This window comes from Salmo trutta, unplaced genomic scaffold (genome assembly GCF_901001165.1).
Source record: "Salmo trutta unplaced genomic scaffold, fSalTru1.1, whole genome shotgun sequence".
NCBI lineage: Eukaryota > Metazoa > Chordata > Actinopteri > Salmoniformes > Salmonidae > Salmo > Salmo trutta.
In genome coordinates, this window is record NW_021822741.1 from 58638 (window position 1) to 79862 (window position 21225).

General features: G+C 43.2%; 1 protein-coding gene across 1 annotated transcript in view; it reads right to left on the minus strand.

Annotated features, from left to right (window-relative positions):
• Window positions 1–21225, minus strand: part of LOC115184117 (sialoadhesin-like) — a 161367-nt gene that overhangs the window by 29628 nt on the left and 110514 nt on the right. Inside the window, exon 9 of the mRNA XM_029745107.1 lies at window positions 17697–17751. Within this exon, the coding sequence (XP_029600967.1) occupies window positions 17697–17751 (55 nt within the window). The remainder of the gene's footprint in view (window positions 1–17696; window positions 17752–21225) is intronic.

Sequence of the window (21225 nt, forward strand, 5' to 3'; positions counted from 1 at the left end):
GGAGGTGGAGAGAGGAGACCACTTCTCTCCCATCGGTCCATCCTCTCCATCATCTGGTCCATCGCGGATCCTATGCGGTGGAGGACCGTAGTGTAGTGGAGGACGCGTTCCTCCATCGAGGGGACAGGGGTGGCCGCTGCTCCTGCTGATTCCATGCCTTTTCGTGGTGCGGGACTCTGTAACGGGTTGGCAGTCGTGGTGAAGGAATGAGGCACAGGAAGCAGCGAGCACAGGGTAGTGGCGTATTTAATTCACACTCACTCATAAAACAAATACTTCCAAACACAGGGGAGAAAATACACACGGCGTAAAATAGTGCCGGCACGAACATGAGCCGTCACAATCGAAATAATCCCGCACAAGACGGAAGCGGACCAGCTAACATAAATATCCCTGCTAATTAACCAAACTAACACAGGTGCACAAAACCAATAAGAAGGGAAAACCAAAAAGGGAGTCAGTGGTAGCTAATAGGCCGGTGACGACGACCGCCGAGCGCCACCCGAGCAGGAGGGGGCGCCACCGTCGGTGGGAATCGCGACAAGGGGAGAGGTCTTGTACAGTGAGTCAACTTACCGTCATTGCAGTGCATAAAAAGAACAAGTGTGATTTTAGTGATTGACACATTTTGAAAGTAGCCTAGTTAGGGATTTAAGACAGTCACATGCATCAACAGCATGTCAGAAAGGGATGTACTGGATGTACTGCTAAAGACTGCATAGCTGTTTATATTTCTTCATTTGAGGAGTGGGCCTACATTTTGCCTAAATGCAGCCCATTTTCAATGTAGTATTTTCTTTAAATACAGATCCATAACAAAGTATTGTGTTCTATATGTTTTTTTAATGTGTTGCCTCACATAATGTGACCCATCATTCCTCATCATCTCCATCAAAGTGGTAGTGAAGGTTCCAGTGTTCTAGAGTAGAGCTCCTCCTACTGGCATCTCAACATTACTGCAGCCTCCTGTCTCTCTTCACATGTCACAATCATGTCCTCATCCATTTGGATCAATAACAGAATAACAAACTGGTAATAAGGTGCCTAAGGCTGAGATCCCGATTCCCAACCCTTTCCCAAGAGTGCAAGTTCACTCTTCCCGTCACGGATTAAAAAGTATGAGACTTGTGTGAACATTGGAGTTTCCCTATTTGTTAGCTGAATCTATATCAGTGGAACAGGCGAAGCTGAAATCTTTGCCCTATATACAGTCTGTCTTTGCCAGGGGTCAGGGAAACGGATGAGGGAATCACATTTTCTCAAAATGTATTTTCATCAATGTTGTTTTTTTCTGTGATTGGCACTCGACTAGTGAATTCAGACAATCCGGTCAGAGAGCGAAACATGCAAATCTACGATGCTCACAAGGTCTACTTCGGGGAAGAAGTGGGTGGAGTCAGGGGATACCAGCGGAGGATTCAAATAGAAGATGGAAGCGGATAAAGATACAAATGAAAATACACAAAATAAAATGTCAAATAACATTTGAAAATGTAAAAAAAATCTATACAGAATAAACCACGCAAGTAAAGATACTGTGTTATTAAGCGTTGACATGGGACTGGCATATGAATTCAGTGAACTAGCTATCTCAGCTGGCTTGTTAGCGACATGAAGCAGGCGTTGTTCAGTGAAACCGAAAGCTAGCTAGCCAGTGTCGTGGAAAATTGTCTTAAGAACATAATACTCTTACAAGAACTTGTGAATTCAATATAGACTTTAATACAGAGTAGCAAAGCCGAGCCCTTCCATGCAAGGACCCTATTACACACGCAACAGAGCCAAGCCCCTCCATGGAAAAGACTAAATTCTCATATTACAGAGTCCTATCTTTATATGATTCTGTCTTTGCATAACGTATAGAGTCCCCTCCCTCTATATGAAAATGGCTTTCCTTGACCGTTCTTTACCATTATCTCTCCATATCAGTTGTTGCTTGTTAACGCCCACATCTGACAGCTGTATAGGTTATAATGCGAGCAGGGCCTCCTCATGTGGTACAAAAATAATGCATGCACTGCATGCTCATCCTTTTCTCTGTGCCCCTTTGTCTGGCTATCTTGAGTATTTGGGGCCCTTTCTGCATAACTCAAGTCTGGTTGTCAGGTCGCTATGCCTCCCACCATGGCCTGTTGCTCTATCAGAACCAGATGTCTTCTTCTCCTCCTATAGCCAAAGTATTTATGTTCTTTCTCCTTCAGCACAGCTGCTTATCTCCCACACCAGCTAGAAGTTAACTCTTTTATCTCTGACAATCAAGCGATGTGACTTCCATAAACTGCCATTTTTGTGCATCACACAGCTGCTCTGAATGAAGTGGATTGTGAACTATACGGTGCATTGCTGCTGAATTACAACAGCAACATGTTTATGATTTGTTTACACTTCACACATTAGTAATGTTTTGATAAAAGTAATAAGAAACATTGCGTCAAGCAGAAATATTTCCAGAATTTTGGGGCAAAAATGTGCTGTAACTTTGTAATAAAAACAATTGAAAAAATATTTTTTTAAATCTAGCAAACTTATATTAATTGGTTAGAAACTAGTTCAATTTATTTGGGTAACAGACAACAAAATGTACTTGCTGTAAAAAAAAAAAATTAAGCTTGTAGCATGATGCCCAAGAAAGACTCGGTGCCAATGGTGCTTTAACAAAGTACTGAGTAAAGGGTCTGAATGCTTATGTAATGTGATACTTCAGTTTTTTTTTTTTATCAACTTGCAAGCCTTTCTAAAAAGCAGATTTTGCTTTGTCATTATGGGGTATTGTGTGTAGATTGATGAGGGAAAAAAAACAATTTAATCAATTTTAGAATAAGCCTGTAACGTAACAAAATGTGGAAAAAGTCAAGGGGTCTGAATACTTTCCGAATGCACTGTATATTATTAGATACTATTATAAACCAGATAGTTTGTGTCCTGGATGCTGATTGGCTGAATAAGCATTTCAGCCGTATGTACTGTATATCAGACAATATACCACTTGTATGACACAAAAATACTTGTTTACTTTTCTATATATGTTGGTCACCTGTTATTAATAGCAATAAGGCCCTTGGGTTTGTAGTATATGGTCAATATACCACGGCTAAGGGCTGTATCCAGGCACTCTGCATTGTGTTGTGCAGAAGAACAGTCATTAGCCGTGGTATAGTATATTGGCCAATATATCACACCGCCTCTGACCTTATTGCTTAATTATTCCACTTAGTTTGAATATACGGGTCCAGATATACAAGGTCTTCTTGGTTCTGGGTTTGTTGTTTTCAGTTCTCCTTGGTTCTGGGTTTGTTGTGTTCAGGTCTTCTTGTTTCTGGGTTTGTTGTGTTCAGGTCTTCTTGGTTCTGAGTTTGTTGATTGTACTGTAGAGAACAGAGCGGTCCTCCTCAGCTGCTTGTGCCACCATGGGCCTGGAGAAAGAAACAGATGTTAAACTGAAAGTGAGTCCCAAATGGCACCCTACTCCCTTATAGTGCACTACTTTAGACCAGTAGTGAAATAAATAGGGAATAGGGTGCCATTTGGAACCAGAACCGTTCCTTAAAACCCTCATCACATCACATCTTTCCTTCATTATAGACATGTCATAGTGTAACGCCCTGGCCATAGAGAGGGGTTTTTGTTCGTTATTTTGGTTAGGCCAGGGTGTTACACTGGGTGGGCGTTCTATGTGCATTTTTCTATGTTGGTTTGTTTCGTTGATTTTGGCCGTGTGGCTTCCAATCAGGTACAGCTGTAGACTGTTGTTGCTGATTGGGAGTCACACATAAGTGCCTGTTTTTCCGTTGGGGTTTTGTGGGTAATTGTTTCTGTTTAGTGTTTTGCACCTGACAAGACTGTTTGGCTGTCGGTTTTCTTGTTTTGTTTTGTGTAGTGTTCTTTAGTAAATTAAACTTCAATGATGAACACTAACTCCGCTGCGTATTGGTCCACTTTCTCAAACGATGACTTCTCTGTTTCGTCTGACGACGAAGACAGCCGTTACAGAATTACCCACCAAAAATAGACCAAGCAGCGGAGGAAGGAGAGGCACCAGGAGAAGGAAAGTAATATGGACTCATGGACTTTGGAGAAGATGGAGAGGAACGTTAAGGATTCCTGGAGATGGGAAGAATTAATGGACGGAAAGGGACCATGGGCTCAAGCTGGGGAGTATCGCCGCCCGCAGTGGGAGATCGAGGCAGCGATAGCTGAGAGGCGCTGGTATGAGGAAAGGGAGCCCAACAAACACGAGAGGCAGCACCAAAAAACATTTTTTGCGTGGGCACACGGGGAGATTGGCGGAGTCAGGCGGTAGACCTGAGCCAACTCCCCGTGCTTACAGGAGGCAGCGCAGTACTGGTCTGACACCGTGATATGCGGTAAAGCGCACGGTGTCCCCAGTACGCGTTCATAGCCTGGTGCGCTATAGGCCAGCCCCCTGCAAGTGCCATGTGAGTGCAGGCATTGAGCCAGGACGGGTTGTGCCAGCTCAGCGCGTCTGGTCTCCGGTGCGCCTGTCCGGTCCAGGTTACCCTGCACCGGCTCTGCGCACTGTCTCCAGAGTGCTGGGAGGGCCCAGTTCGCCCAATGCCTGCGCTCCGCCCGTGCCGGGCCAAAGTGGGCATTCAGCCTGGAGTGTGGGTAAAGAACCTGCGTACCAGATCTCCAGTGCTCCCCCACAGCCCGGTTTATCCTGTGCCTCCTCCTCAGACCAGGCCTCCAGTGGGTCTCCCCATCCTGGTCTCTCCTGTGCCGCCTCCACGGACCAGGCCTTCAGTGGGTCTCCGCATCCTGGTCTCTCCTGTGCCGCCTCCACAGACCAGGCCTCCAGTGGGTCTCCCCATCCTGGTCTCTCCTGTGTTGCCTCCATGGACCAGGCCTCCAGTGGGTCTCCCCAGCCTGGTGAGTCCAGTGCCTGTGCCCAGAGTCAGGCCTACTTCATGTCACCCCAGCCTGGTGAATCCTGGGCCAGAGCCGCCAGAGCTGCCCGCCAGTCCGGAGCCGCCAGAGCCGCCCGCCTCTCCGGAGCCACCAGAGCCGCCCGCCAGTCCGGAGCCGCCAGAGCCGCCCGCCTCTCCGGAGCCGCCAGAGCCGCCCGCCTGTCCGGAGCCACCAGAGCCGCCCGCCTGTCCGGAGCCGCCAGAGCCGCCCGCCTGTCCGGAGCCGCCAGAGCCGCCCGCCAGTCCGGAGCCGCCAGAGCCAGCCGCCTCTCCGGAGCCGCCAGAGCCGCCCGCCAGTCCGGAGCCGCCAGAGCCGCCCGCCTCTCCGGAGCCGCCAGAGCCGCCCGCCTGTCCGGAGCCACCAGAGCCGCCCGCCTGTCCGGAGCCGCCAGAGCCGCCCGCCTGTCCGGAGCAGTCAGAGCCGCCCGCCAGCCGGGCGCAGCCATTGCCGCCCGCCAGCCGGGCGCAGCCAGGGTCGCCCGCCAGCCGGGCGCAACCAGAATCGCCCACCAGTCCTCCGGCGCTACCTAAGTGGGGTGCTACCTAAGTGGGCGACGCCGAGGGTGGAGCGGAGGCCCTGTCCCGCACCTGAGGCGCCGCCGTAGAAGGCCCACCCTGACCCTCCCCTTCAGAGTCAGGTTTTGCGGCCGGAGTCCGCACCTTTGGGGAGGGTACTGTAACGCCCTGGCCATAGAGAGGGGTTTTTGTTTGTTATTTTGGTTAGGCCAGGGTGTTACATTGGGTGGGCGTTCTATGTTCATTTTTCTATGTTGGTTTGTTTCGTTGATTTTGGCCATGTGGCTTCCAATCAGGCACAGCTGTAGAGTGTTGTTGCTGATTGGGAGTCACAAATCTAGAGTAAAAGGAAACAAATTATTATTCTCCTCCTTTGTGTGTCACGACTTCTGCCGAAGTCGATGCCCCTCCTTGTTCAGGTGGTGCTCGGCGGTCGACGTCACCGGTCTTCTAGCCATCATTGATCAGTTTTTCATTTTCCATTGGTTTTGTCTGGTCTTCCTACACACCTGGTTCCAATCCCATTCATTACATGTTGTGTATTTAACCCTCTGTTTGCCCTCATGTCCTTGTCAGTGATTGTTTGTATGTTATGTACTCGTGTTGTATCGGTGTTCGATGGGTTATTTTTAACCATGTTAATTTGTACGTTGGTTTTGGAGTTCGTTTTTTGTTAATAAAACTACTCCAGTTTAACCAAGTTGGTTTCTCCTGTGCCTGACTTCCCTGCCACCTACACACACGGCTATAACATTGGGTCTGTATAGCTGCCCTTAAAAAGGTAATTACAGTCATTAATTTAATGAATTTGAATTATTTAGTCAGAATAGTCAACTCTGTAATAATTTCCACTGGTTTCCAGGAAGTCCTGGGTTCAAAAGAATCAATTTAAACAGATTAAAACTCAACATTCTCATTAGCATACATACAAAAGCACTGCTAAATTCACATCAGACACTGAAGCACACACATCATATGCATTAGCATACATACAAAACCACACTCACATTACAGCTATCTAGATATGTGTCATAGCTGTGAGATGTGTGACAGATTACCTGTGACAGTCAGGGAGACAGGTGAGCCAGAAAACTTTCCTCCAGATGTTATGAATCTGAACCTGTACCCAGCAGAGTCACTCAATCTCAGGTCTGTGATTCTCAGGGTACAGTTACTCTCCTTATCCCCAAGGTACTCTATATGACCCTCATACCCTGGCACCGAGTTCAGATCTTCAGCCTCCATACCAGACCATTTAGTAAACCAGAAAGCTTGTTTGATCTCATGATAACTGGGATGTGTATAAGAGCAGGATATGTCCACTGTTGACCCCTTCAAGGTACAGATACTCTGATGGGTGTAAGTCACACTCCAACAGTTCTGACCTGAAATACAAAAAGACAATAGAACACCTTTAATTATTTACATTCATCTCACAATCTTAAACAACATTTTATTCATATGAAATGTTTATAAATAAGTCCACACTGACACAATACAGGAGAGTGGAGATCCTCATGGCCTTTTACAGCACAGGAGTAACTGTCTGCATCACTAAAGTAGTCTGAGTACAGGCTGGAAGTGTCCTCCTTTACTTTGTGTCCTTTCTTGTACCAGATGTAGGTGGGGTTGTCAGTCAGTGTACAGGTGGTGATACAGGTCAGTGTCACACTCTCTCCCTCTGTCACAGTGGCAAGACAATAACATAATTAAACCAATCAAGTATTATGGATAACAAACAAATAATTAAATATGAAATAGAAATCTCTGTGTAAACATGATCCTTTGTTCAGTGTTACCTGTGACAGTCAAAGTTGTTCCAGAGAAGCTGTATCCCCATCTTGATGTCTGTGTGTTGAAGATGAACTTGTACTCAGCTGAGTCCTCCTCTCTCAGATCTGTGATTCTCAGGGTGGAGTGACCTCTCTCCTTCTCTCCACCATGCTCCACATGACCTGCATACCCTGGGTCTGTGGTTCGGTCCTCAGGGATCAACTTATCCCTCCACCTAGCACTCTGTTTAGAACTAAACCAGAGAGATGATGTGACGGTATCATAACCAACATAAGTACAGGATATGTTCACTGTTGACCCCTTCAAGACACAGATTCTCCTCTTGGTGTAAGTTACTTTGTTGCAGCGCTGACTCTGAATGCCTGAAACATAAAGATTGTTTTTTCATTTCTCGTTCTTTTCTAAATGTTTCTGTCCAAGAATAAATCAATAGTAATTTACACTTTAGGGAAGGTGAAATATTGTAGTTTACTTCAACGGTAAATGTAAATGGAAGTTGCTGAGCATTTAACCTCTCTGGGCTAGCAAACGTCCCACCCTAGTCAACAGCCAGTGGAATCGCGTGGCGCGATATTCAAATACCTCAGAAATGCTATAACTTCAATTTCTCAAACATATGACTATTTTACACCATTTTAAAGACAGGACTCTCCTTTACCTAACCACACTGTCCGATTTCAAAAAGGCTTTACAACGAAAGCAAAACATTAGATTATGTCAGCAGAGTACCCAGCCAGAAATAATCAGACACCCACATTTCAAGCTAGCATATAATGTCACAAAAAACAAAACCACAGCTAAATGCAGCACTAACCTTTGATGATCTTCATCAGATGACACTCCTAGGACATTATGTTATACAATACATGCATGTTTTGTTCAATCAAGTTCATATTTATATCAAAAACCAGCTTTTTACATTAGCATGTGACGTTCAGAACTAGCATTCCCACCGAACACTTCCGGTGAATTTACTAAATTACTCACGATAAACGTTCACAAAAAACATAACAAATATTTTAAGAATTATAGATACAGAACTCCTTTATGCAATCGCTGTGTCCGATTTTAAAATAGCTTTTCGGTGAAAGCACATTTTGCAATATTCTATGTAGATAGCCCGGCCATCACAGGCTAGCTATTTTGACACCCACCAATTTTGGTACTCACCAAACTCAGATTTACTATAAGAAAAATTGGATTACCTTTGCTGTTCTTCATCAGAATGCACTCCCAGGACTTCTAGTTTACACCCAATGTTGTTTTGGTTCCAAATAATCCATAGTTATATCCAAATAGCGGTGTTTTGTTTGTGCGTTCAAGACACTATCCGAAGGGTAACGAAGGGTGACGCGCCGGCGTCCCCACACCTACAGTGTTGAACATAGAGAGTATCAGAGTTCTACATTCTTATTATATGTTCTGTACTGTAGGTGTGGTGAAAGAGAGTATCAGAGTTCTACATTCTAATTGTATGTTCTGAACTGTTGGTGTGGTGAGATAGAAAGCATCAATCTCACCACACCAACAGTTCAGAACATACAATTAGAATGTAGAACTCTGATACTCTCTTTCTCCCCTCCCCTACAGTACATAGAATTAGACTGTAGAACTCTGATACTCTCTATCTCACCACACATATAACCACAACTAGGGAGAGACAGAACGTTTCTATCTCTCCTCACCAACAGTACAGAACATAGAATTTGAATGTAAAAGAATGATGATTCTGATTCCAAATCAGTAGAGAGAGATTAATGTCATAGTATTAGAATTGTGGACCGGCAGCCATTCTGAGTGAAACATGTTAAGTGTTAATGTTATGTTACTTGATGATTATCACACTATGTCAGAAACAAAGAAACTCACAGCAAGAGAAGCCTAAGCAGTGGATATGCATGTAGCCTAGCGGTTATAAGTGTTGGGCCAGTAACAGAAAGGTTGCTGGTTCAAATCCCTGAGCCCACTAGGTGAAAAATCTGTCAATGCACTTCATCCTAATTGGTACTGTAAGTCTGGATAAGAGTGTCTGTTAAATGACTAACATGCAGATAGAGAACTAAAACAGATAGAAATGGGGCATGGTGATTCAATGTTTTGAGGAGATCTCAAATGTGTTTCTCAGTGAGGTCCCACCCAGAGAGAGGCACAGGGGGACCTGAGGAGGAGAGGGAGGGAAGGAACCATGGTGGGACCATGGTCAGAATAAATCCATTAAAGCAACCTTTTAACAACACAATGTTACGGTTCTAAATGGCCCATAGGGCTCTGGTCAAAAGTAGTGCACTATGTAGGAATAGGGTGCTATTTGGGTCTGCTATTAAAGCCTGTCTATACTATGTCCCCTGTGGTTGGGTCTAGTAGTGCAGTCTGTCTATACTAAGCCCCACGTGGTGGGGTCTACGAGTGCAGACTGTCTATACTATACATCTGGCAGCCACAGGAGAGCTGAGAGCAGCCTGCACCGTTGTAAACTTCTAGCAGCAACACACTCTGCATCTCCTCAAAACCCAGATCCTACAGGAAGGGGGGAGAGAGAGAGAGAGAGAGAGAGAGAGAGAGAGAGAGAGAGAGGAGAGAGAGAGAGAGAGAGAGAGAGAGAGAGAGAGAGAGAGAGAGGAGAGAGAGAGAGAGAGGAGAGAGAGAGAGAGAGAGAGAGAGAGAGAGAGAGAGAGAGAGAGAGAGAGAGAGAGAGAGAGAGAGAGAGAGAGAGAGAGAGAGAGAGAGAGAGAGAGAGAGAGAGAGAAGGGGTGAATTGATAAACTGATATCAGTGCAGATCTCAGAAAAAGAAACTGAAAATGCAAAGAAGCAGACAAGTTCACCAATCAACAAAGCTTTGGACACTTTGAGAAATCCAATAACACAAGACTGGATCCTGACCCCTGACCCCTGTCTCCCCTCATATGAGCTGCAGGACCTCGCAGTTGAAGTGCTCAGTGGAGGCATCCTCACAGTTCTGATCCAGCTTCAACACCTGCTGCATGGCCCTCTCTGCCTCACCATACTGCTGGAGAGAGAAGAGGGGAGGAAGAGAGGGGGAGAAAGGGAGGGGAGAGATGGGAGATGGAGAGTCAGATTTCACAGACAGACACACACACAGCAATGTCCATGTTGACAGTAGAGAGCTCAGACACAGACCTTCAACCCCATCAGTGCACTCCCCTTGTGGAAGTGTCCCTTGCGCCAATCAGGGGCGAGCTGGATGGACCTCTGAGCTCCAGACACCAGTATCAGTATGAACGATTCCCAGAGAACCTGAGAGAGAAAGAGACAGAGAGAGCGAGGGAAAGGAGAGAGAGAGAGCGAGAGAGAGAGGGGACACATTACAACACAAGATGACAGAGATCGAATTTCATGTCAGAGATCATAGTGGTGTGATATGTTTTGTACATGTGGTGTTTGAGGTCAGAGGTTAAGCTTTAAGGTGTTGTGTACCTGTGGTCTTTGGGGTTACAGTGGAAAGCCTCAGAGAACATGTCCACAGCCTGAGAGTACTGGCCCTGCTTAAACAACTGAATACCCTACTCTGGAGGAGAACACACACATACAGTGTTAAACTGGGGTCATTTCAGTGAATATAAATAATCATTCTGAGACAATTGTGTTAATGTCACCTGTTAGTAAGGCTCTCTTCCTCTTCACAGGGTCTGAACTTTCCAACTGAAATGAGACAACTCAGTTAACACTGCATCTGTGTGTGTGTGTGTGTGTGTGTGTGTGTGTGTGTGTGTGTGTGTGTGTGTGTGTGTGTGTGTGTGTGTGTGTGTGTGTGTGTGTGTGTGTGTGTGTGTGTGTGTGTGTGTGTGTGTGGTGATGAACAGTGCTGGGTGTTGATCTATAACAGTTTATCTCCTGACAGTAATGTAGTAGGTATGACTAGCCTACAGCCTAGCCACTCATGGTTACGTGCTACAATGGCGCCATCATGTGTCCAACAGGCAGAAATACAAGAAACAAAAGCAGCATGGAGAAAGAATATTATTTCACATGATCTGAATACAACAGGTGTAGACCTTACAGTGAAATGCTTACTTACAAGCCCTTAACCAACAATGCAGTTTTAAGAAAAATACCTAAAAAAAATTGAAATAAAAGTAACAAATAATCAAAGAGCATCAGTAAAATAACAATAGTGAGGCTATATACAGGGGGTACAGGTACAGAGTCAATGTGCGGGGGCACCGGCTAGTCGAGGTAATTGAGGTAATATGTACATGTAGGTAGAGTTATTAAAGTGAGTATGCATAGATAATAAACAGAGAGTAGCAGCAGCATTAAAGAGGGATGGGGGGGGCAATGCAAATAGTCTGGGTAGCTATTTGAGTAGACGTTCAGGAGTCTCATGGCTTGGGGGTAGAAGCTCTTTAGAAGCCTCTTGGACCTAGACTTGGTGCTCCGGTACCGCTTGCCGTGCGGTAGCAGAGAAAACAGTCTATGACTAGGGTGGCTGGAGTCTTTGACATTTTTTTGGGCGTTCCTCAGACACCGCCTGGTATAGAGGTCCTGGATGGCAGGAAGCTTGGCCCCAGTGATGTACTGGGCAGTTTGCAATACCCTCTGTTGTGACTTGCGGTCAGAGGATGCACATACTCCTTCACAATATTTTATTTGAACTATAATGTAAAAATAACTAACCAAAATATATTTTGAAAGGGTGATGGTGCTTGACGCTGCTGTGAACCATCACAACTATATCTTTGTTGATGAATCGGCCTCAACCTGGCCAAAACTCAGAGCCGTGGGCGGAATCTCATCGGCCAACGGGCGACCGTCCACGTTCCTGGGCAACGTGGGGGAAACTTCTCCATGTGCGCAGCTATCTCTGAAAATGTTGTGGTAGGACATAGGCCATGGCTTGGATCCTACTACGCTGCACACCTCATTGTGTTTCTCAATGAAATTGAGCAGGCCTGTCATGGTGAAGTGGTTAATTATTTCATTGTATGGGACAATGTCAGGTTCCACTATGCAGACGTGGTTCAATCATGATTTTGGGCCCATCCCTGATTCATGACCCGTTACCTGCCCCCACACCCTCCTTTCCTCAACCCTGTTGAGGAATATTTCAGCATGGAGGTGGAAGGTGTGTGATCACCATCCCCATGAGCGTGCTACCCTCCTTCTGGCCATGGATGAGGCATGCGACAACGTCAATGCAGACCAATGTCAAGCTTTAATTTGCCATGCCAAAAGGTTTTTCCCACGGTACATGAACAATGAAAACATTCAGTGGGGTGTGGATGAGAATTTATGTATGTTAAAAACGATGTATGTTAAAAAGCAGCTTTTCTGTGTTGGAATGGTGTCGGTGTACCTCAACAACAGAATGCTGTGTCCGTATACTGGTCATAAAAAATATTCACACAAGTAGACCACTGATTGGCCAGCTCATCCTCCTCTAGACTGCTGATTGGCCAGCTCATCCTCCTCCGAAGTGTGACATTATATTCTTGAGGTGGGGTTTTTGAAGTATTTTTATCTCTGTTTTGGCCACAAATATGAGTATAGGACAAGTCAACAACATACTTTTGGTATGAATTAACAGAATATGAACTTTTAAAAGTGAAATTTTCACTGGACAGTTACTGTAAGAACCAGCTTCGGCTATTGTATTGTTTAAGCCTTATCTCCAACTGCTTCTTACCTGTTATGCTTTTTGTCCCTTCCTGCCTCCCATCCAGGATTACAACATCATACAGTCCATGCATCTGTTCAACAAAGTAATTTAGTGACACTTCCTGTGGGTGAGGCCTAACAGAAGGGATGCCCATATTGACCCCCCCACTGCCCCTGCCCCTAGCTCTATCCCAAAAATAGACCCAGTGAGGCTGTCAGGGGGGTTAAAGGTGCCTCTCTAAGGGATCTCCACTTTCCCATCGACCCCTAGGCCCTCTCTGTCCACAAAGTGAGACACCTACCTGGGAGAGTCGGACAACAGTTAGGGGGTGAAGAGCCACGCCAATTACATCAAATATTATTCATTGTCATTTTTGAAACACATAGACACAATATGACATAACATGGATGTTTGGCTTGTGGAGGGTAATTCTGTCATCAAACATTCTGGAATGTTCCATCTTTCTGTGTTCCGGAGTGGAATGTCCTCGCTGACGGAACTAGCCTCCATGTCATATTGTGTCTCTGTGTTTCAAAAATGACAATAAATAATATTTAGTGTAATTGGTTGTGTGCTGGACATTGCTCTTTCTTAAAGTCTCTTTGTATATTTTGTACTGACATGATGATGACAATGGTAAATTAACCACTACTGCTCTCCAAACCAATATAAATGTATTATTTCTACTTACTGTATAGTACAGTACAAGGGGTGTGATTTTGAAAACGTTTCATTTTTTCTCCACAGAAAATACTGTTAGAACAAGGAAAAAACAATGTAAATGAAGTTTATTCTTAAAAGTGTATTTGTTTATAAATTTCACACATCACACATTAGTTTACAAAAATGTTTTTAAATAAAAGTGATAAGAAATATTGCATTAAGCAGAACTCTTTCCTGGACATTGAAGCAAAATCATGCCATAACTTTGTCATAAAAACAATTAAAACTATATATTAAAAAAATCCAGCAACCTTCTACTATTGTATAGAAGAATATGAAGGAATACAATACAATAGAAACACAATATCTATTGTTGTTAGACTTCATATACAGTCTCACATGTTTGATGATTGTTTCAGAAACATAACATTAAAAAATAAATAGCCTTATAAAATATAACTGGACATTGAGGTTGGCTACTTCATAAAATCAGAGATTTTGTCAAAAGTTATTGTAATCAGAAATATTTACAATTACCTTTTTTTTACTTAAAAACAACTAAAATAAAACAATTCAAATGTTAAGGTCCATTTCTTACTCATCATTGTCTGAAAGCCAAAACTGACCCTAGATCAGCACTCCTACTCTAAGTGTGAATACAGTAGTCCTGTGTGACTCAGTTTGTACAGCATGGTTCACGGGTTCCATTCCTGCTGGGACTTCCCATATGAAGGATTTATACACCATGACTGTAATGACTGAGTGAATGGGTTCCATTCCTGCTGGGACTTCCCATATGAAGTATTTATGCACACATGACTGTAATGACTGAGTGAATGGGTTCCATTCCTGCTGGGACTACACATATGAAGGATTTATGCACCATGACTGTAATGACTGAGTGAATGGGTTCCATTCCTGCTGGGACTTCCCATATGAAGGATTTATACACCATGACTGTAATGACTGAGTGAATGGGTTCCATTCCTGCTGGGACTTCCCATATGAAGGATTTATGCACACATGACTGTAATGACTGAGTGAATGGGTTCCATTCCTGCTGGGACTTCCCATATGAAGTATTTATGCACACATGACTGTAATGACTGAGTGAATGGGTTCCATTCCTGCTGGGACTACACATATGAAGGATTTATGCACCATGACTGTAATGACTGAGTGAATGGGTTCCATTTCTGCTGGGACTTCCCATATGAAGGATTTATGCACCATGACTGTAATGACTGAGTGAATGACTTTGGATAAAAGTACCTGCCAGACGGCATATATTATTACATACTATTATGAACTGGGCAGTTTGGTTCCTGGAAGCTGACTGGCTGAAACACCATTTCAGAAGTGTGTAATGTATATCAGACAAAATACCACGGGTATGACGCACAAAAACATTACTGCTACTATAAACTGGTGACCAACGTAACTAGACGAGTACATAATCATTTTCTGTCATACCCATGGTATACGGTCTGATATACCACGCCTTTCAGCAAATCAGCATTCAGGGCTCGAACCACCCAGTTTATAATGGCCAATATTCCACCTAATGGCCAATATTCCACCTCAAACACCCCCTCAGGCCTTATGTCACTTAGTTTGCATATAAGGTTTCAGATATAGAAGGTTTTTGTCAAACTTGTTGTGTTCAGGTCTTCTTGCTTCTGGGTTTGTTGTGTTCAGGTATTCTTGGTTCTGGGTTTGTTGTGTTCAGGTCTTCTTGGTTCTGGGTTTGCTGTGTTCAGGTCTTCTTGGTTTTGGGTTTGATGACTGTACTGTAGAGGACAGAGGGCTCCTCTTCAGCTGCTTGTGCTGCTGCGGGTCTGAAGCAGAGAAACAGAAATGAAACAAAACCTGCGTACCATTTGGAACATAGAGAGAACTCTTCATAAAAACCATCATCACATCACTCTCACATTTAGACAGGTCATAGTAATTAAAAAAGAAAAGGGACCAAGGCGCTCTTCATATAATTAATTAAAATGCCTTTATTTGTATGGCATGTTCAATAGAAACAATATTTTTTTTAAACCGACGCGTTTCGGCTGCATGGCCTTCGTCAGGGTTTCTATTGAACATGCCATACAAATAAAGCCGTTTTAATTAATTATATGAAGAGTGCCTTGGTCCTCCTTTCTTTTTTGATGACCAATTCACCTCTTTTACCAAAGAGCCCCTTCTGTCTACCAAAATGTATTATTGTGTACCTTAGTAGTGCTTCCTTTCCTCCTCTTTCTACTAGGTCATAGTAATTGTCTAGAGATGTCCATTGTTGGGTTGGTAGTCGAAGGAAATTACATCACTTGTGGTCACTAGGGGTCAACTGTTTTGCTTATTGATGACAACTACAATAAGCAGCAGCATATCAATGTCCTTAATGCAGAATATGCTCACCAGGTGGCAGCAGTGGGGAGGTTGAATTTCCAACAGAATATTGCACATCCTCGTCCTGTTTCTGGGGTTAAGTCATGAATTACCTTAATGCAGAATATGCATTATTGATGACATCATCATTGTCGAATCCTCCAATGAGCACATGACCCTAACTTCATATGAGGACACCGACGTTCGGACCTCGTTCACTTATTTCTAATTTGAAAATAATAATATTACCCTAATACAAATACTGTACACAATAAAGAAAATGAATTACGCATCAACATCTAAATGTTGCTCCCAGCATTGATCAAAGCTTATATTCTTGATCTGACTAATCGCTCCTGCCTCTTTGCGAACGAGTGGAATCATTAACTGTGGTTTGTTCGTTATGTTTGCCTGCTTCCCCTGGATCTGCCTCCCTGATTTGCTTTTTGCAGCACATTCCCCATTCTCTCAAACGGCTAATTCCCCTTCTCGCGGCACAGGCCGAGGGCGACATGAAACTAAATACCCTAAATACCTTACTCTACTGACAGTCTGTTTGCGAGATGCCGGACAAAGGCCATTTTTTTTAACCGTCCCGCGACTCCGGCTATGTCTACAGACATCCTCCAAACAAAACAATCCCTCCCTGAGAATGAGTGCACAGCTGGTAAATAGTCACTTATAAATATGTCAGTCAGGTCGGGGGGGATAGCTGCCAGCAGACACTTATATTGCAGTGACATTGAAGGGTTCTGGTTAGTATTACTTAGCCAGCTAGAAGGATGAAGTAAGAAGCTAACGTTAAACGGAGCCTACCTCAGCAGGAGCAACAAATACGCTACTAAGTCCTTTACAGAGAGTAGGCTACCGAGACATACAGTGATGTGGTACTTAGTGGAGAGGCTGAGGCAGGCTGCAATGCAGGTAGATGTAGAGGAGACAGAGAGAGATAGGAAGCAAGGGGGGGTCCCCTGATAAAATCTGTACTGATCTAATCAAACAAATGAGGAACATAAAAAAATATATGTTTCAATATGAACATCTCCCCAAGACCTATCTTCCCTATAGTCCTACATTAAAACGCTATCAACAAGCAAACAATACAGTTCTAAAAATGTCACAGGTTTTAGTTTCTTCTCTGATTAGTGTGTCAGTGTGAATAATTTCCAATATTTCCTCCCTTTCAGGTGTATAATATTACTGTATAGCTAATAGGCTATGTGTTTGTAGAGGGACTGAGGTGAAATAACCCACAGCAGCCAAGGTGAAAATGGCCGGGGTCATTTTTGCTTGATTTTGCTGTTTTCCAAATACTATTTTTAATTGTGTAGAAATGCAGTAATTGAGACTCAACTTTCCAACCCCCACCCCACCATCCAGATTTGGTTGTAAACAAACAAACTTCTCATTTAATGCTGTGTGTTCACAATGTTCTAGTATTGACTATTGTTGTAATGGCAGAATATGCTCACTGGGTGGCAGCACTGGGGAGGTTGAATTTCACAGCAGTATATTGGACATCTTGGTCCTGTTTCTGTGGTTGAGGCAGCTGGACGGTGGAGTACAGAGGAACTTCCTGGTTTTTGGAGCGAGAGAAGTTGATGCTGGCGTAGTGAACATCATCCTGGTCGACGGTGGCTGCTGTCTGTGCTGCAGTAGGGTTCATGGCCATGTTTGAGATGTTGTCATACACTGGACTAAAGTCTCCCTGATGGAGAAAGAGGATAGACAACATGAGGAGTGGAAATGTTTGACAAAGCAATACACAGTCATCACAGTCATATTCTGATTCCAACACACCTGTCCAACGTCTGCTGTATCTCTTGTGACAGAGGTGGATTTGAAGGCCTTCTTCCTGTTTTGCACATTAATGAATAAATGAATGAATTAATAAAGTTAACAACAAATCAGAGCGCTAAATGTAATTAATGAACAACAATAAAAGATGCATTCTCACTCACCTGAACCACATGAAGCCAGAGAGACAGAGGATGAGAACCAGAACAACCACTATGATTCCTACAGCTGCAGTCATAACTGAGGTCTGTTTCACTATAATAAAATATGGACGATATGAGTATATGGTATGAAATAATAAACTAAAAATAAAGTATAATACAGGACATTAATGTAAGACTTGTTAAGGGATCTTATAACCCAATGCATAGTTATAAACTAAGGTGGAATAAGACAAAGTATAATGATTAAAAACCTCTAGGGGATGTGGGACGCTACCATCCCTCCTGGCCAACATCCAGTGAAATTGCAGAGCGCCAAATTCAAAAACAGAAATATTCATTATATTCTTGTTAATCCAACCACGGTGTCAGATTTCAAAAAGGCTTTACGGCGAAAGCATACCATGCAATTATCTGAGAACAGCGCCCAGCAGACAAATCATTACAAACAGTTACCAGCCAAGTAGAGTTACACAAGTCAGAAATAGTGATAAAACTAATCACTTACCTTTGATGATCTTCATATGGTTGCACTCACAAGACTCCCATTTACTCAATAAATGTACGTTTTGTTCGATAAAGTCCCTCTTTATATCCAAAAACCTCAGTTTTTTTTGCGCTTTTGTTCAGTAATCCACAGGCTCAAAGGCAGTCACAACAGACAGACGAAAAATCCAAAAAGTATCAGTAAAGTTCGTAGAAACATGTCAAACGATGTTTATAATCAATCCTGAGGTTGTTTTTAGTCATAATAATCAATAACATTTCAACCGGACAAAAGCTTCGTCAATATAAAAGGAAAACAAGAAAGGCGTGCTCTCGGTCGCACTCATGAAAAACCTCTGGGACACTGCAGTGTCCACTTATTCAAAGTGGTCTTACTCCCTAATTTTTCAGAATACAAGCCTGAAACAGATTCTAAAGACTGTTGACATCTAGTGGAAGCAATAGGAAGTGCAATTTGAGTCCTAAGTCAATGGATACTGTAATGGCATTCAATAGAAAACTACAAACATTAAAAAAAACTCACTAGGGTAGGGGGCAGTATTTTGACATCCGGATGAAGAAGGTGCCCAGAGTAAACTGCCTGCTACTCAGTCCCAGAAGCTAAGATATGCATATCATTAGTAGATTTGGATAGAAAACACTGAAGTTTCTAAAACTGTTTGAATGATGTCCATGAGTATAACAGAACTGTGGCAGGCAAAAAAACTGAGAAAAAATCCAACCAGGAAGTGTGGAAATCTGAGGTTTGTAGTTTTTCAAGTGATTGCCTATCTAATACACAGTGTCTGTGGGGTCATTTTGCACTTCCTAAGGCTTCCACTAAATGTCAACAGTCTTTAGAACGTTGTTTCATGCTTCTACTGCGAATGGGGAGAGAATAAGAGTAATTGGAATCAGATGACTGAGAATATGACATGAGCTCAGTGGCGACCGCTCCCGTGAGTGTTAGCTGTGTTCCTTATCTTTTTTGAAGACAAAGGAATCGTCCGGTTGGAATATTATGGAAGATTTATGATAAAAACATCCTAAGGATGATTCTATACATCGTTTGACATGTTTCTACGAACTGTAATATAACTTTTTTGACTTTGTCTGAACTCACTGCGTGAGCACAGTGGATTTGGATTACTCGACTGAACGTGCGAACAAAAAGGAGGTATTTGGACATAAATATGGACTTTATCGAAACAAATGAACATTTATTGTGGAACTGGGATTCCTGGGAGTGCATTCCGATGAAGATCAAAGGTAAGTGAATATTTATAATGCTATTTCTGAGTTTTGTTGACTCCACAAAATGGCGGGTTTGGTTTTGTGACTGAGCGCCGTACTCAGATTATTGCAAAGTGTGCTTTCGCTGTAAAGCTTTTTTGAAATCTGACACAACGGTTGCATTAAGGAGAAGTGTATCTATAATTCTTTGAATAACAGTTGAATATTTTATCAATGTTTATGATGAGTATTTCTGTAAATTGATGTGCTCATTCACCAGAGGTTTTGGGAGGCAAAACATTTCTGAACATCACGCACCAATGTAAAATGGGGTTTTTGGATATAAATGAACTTTATCAAGCAAAACATACATGTATTGTGTAACATGAAGTCCTATGAGTGCCATCTGATGAAGATCAAAGGTTAGTGATTAATTTTAGCTGTACACTGCGTGCACAATTATTAGGCAAGTGAGTATTCTGATCTTATCATTGTTTCTATTCCCATTTTTGTTCTCCAAACCATATAAACTTGAATGCTTATTGGATTTAATCATTTTCAGGTGATATGTATTTGTGTAATGAGGGAGGGTGTGGCGAAAGTGAATAACACCTTATATCAAGGTGTGCATAATTATTAGGCAGCCTCATTAACTCAGGTATAATGGGCCAAAAAATAAATTTAACTGACACTCTTTAATGTCTCTTTAATGCGACACTCCTTAAATAGCTAAAGTATTGAGGTGTGACCACCGGACATTCAAACGTTTTGTTGAGAATAGTCAACTGGGGCACAAAAAACACATGGGGAAGAAAAGGCGCAAATTAACTGCAAAAGACTTGAGAAGAATTAAACGTCAAACTACCAGGAACCCATTATCCTCCAGTGCCACCGTATTCCAGAACTGCAACCTACCTGGAGTATTCAGAAGTACAAGGTGTCAAGTGCTCAGAGACATGGCCAAGGTCAAGAAGACTGAAACAAGACCACCACTGAATAAGATTCAAAAGTTGAAGCGTCAAGATTGGGCAAAGAAATACCTGAAGACAGATTTTTCAAAGGTTTAATGGACAGATGAAATGAAAGTGATTCTTGATGGACCAAATGGATGGGCCCGTGGCTGGATCAGTAATGGACACAGGGCACCACTTTGAGTCAGGTGCCAGCAAGGTGAAGGAGGGGTACTGGTATGGGCTGCTATCATTGAGGATGAGGTAGTTGGACCTTTTCGGGTTGAAGATGGACTGAAACTCAACTCCCAAACCTACTGCCAGTTTCTGGAAGATTCTTTCGTCAAACAGTGGTACAGGAAGAAGTCCTAAGCATTCTAGAAGGCCATGATCTTTATGCAGGACAATGCTCCATCACATGCATCCAAGTACTCCACTGCTTGGCTAGCCAGCAAGGGCCTCAAAGATGCCTGAATAATGACCTGGCCCCCTTCCTCACCTGACTTAAATCCTATTGAGAACTTGTGGGCCCTTCTCAAACGTGAGATTTACAGTGATGGAAGACAATACACCGTTTTGAACAGCATTTGGGAGGCTGTGGTTGCTGCTTCAGCGAAAATTGATCATGAACAGATCAAGAAACTGACAGACTCCATGAATGGAAGGCTCATGGCAGTTATTGAAAATAAGGGTGGCTATATT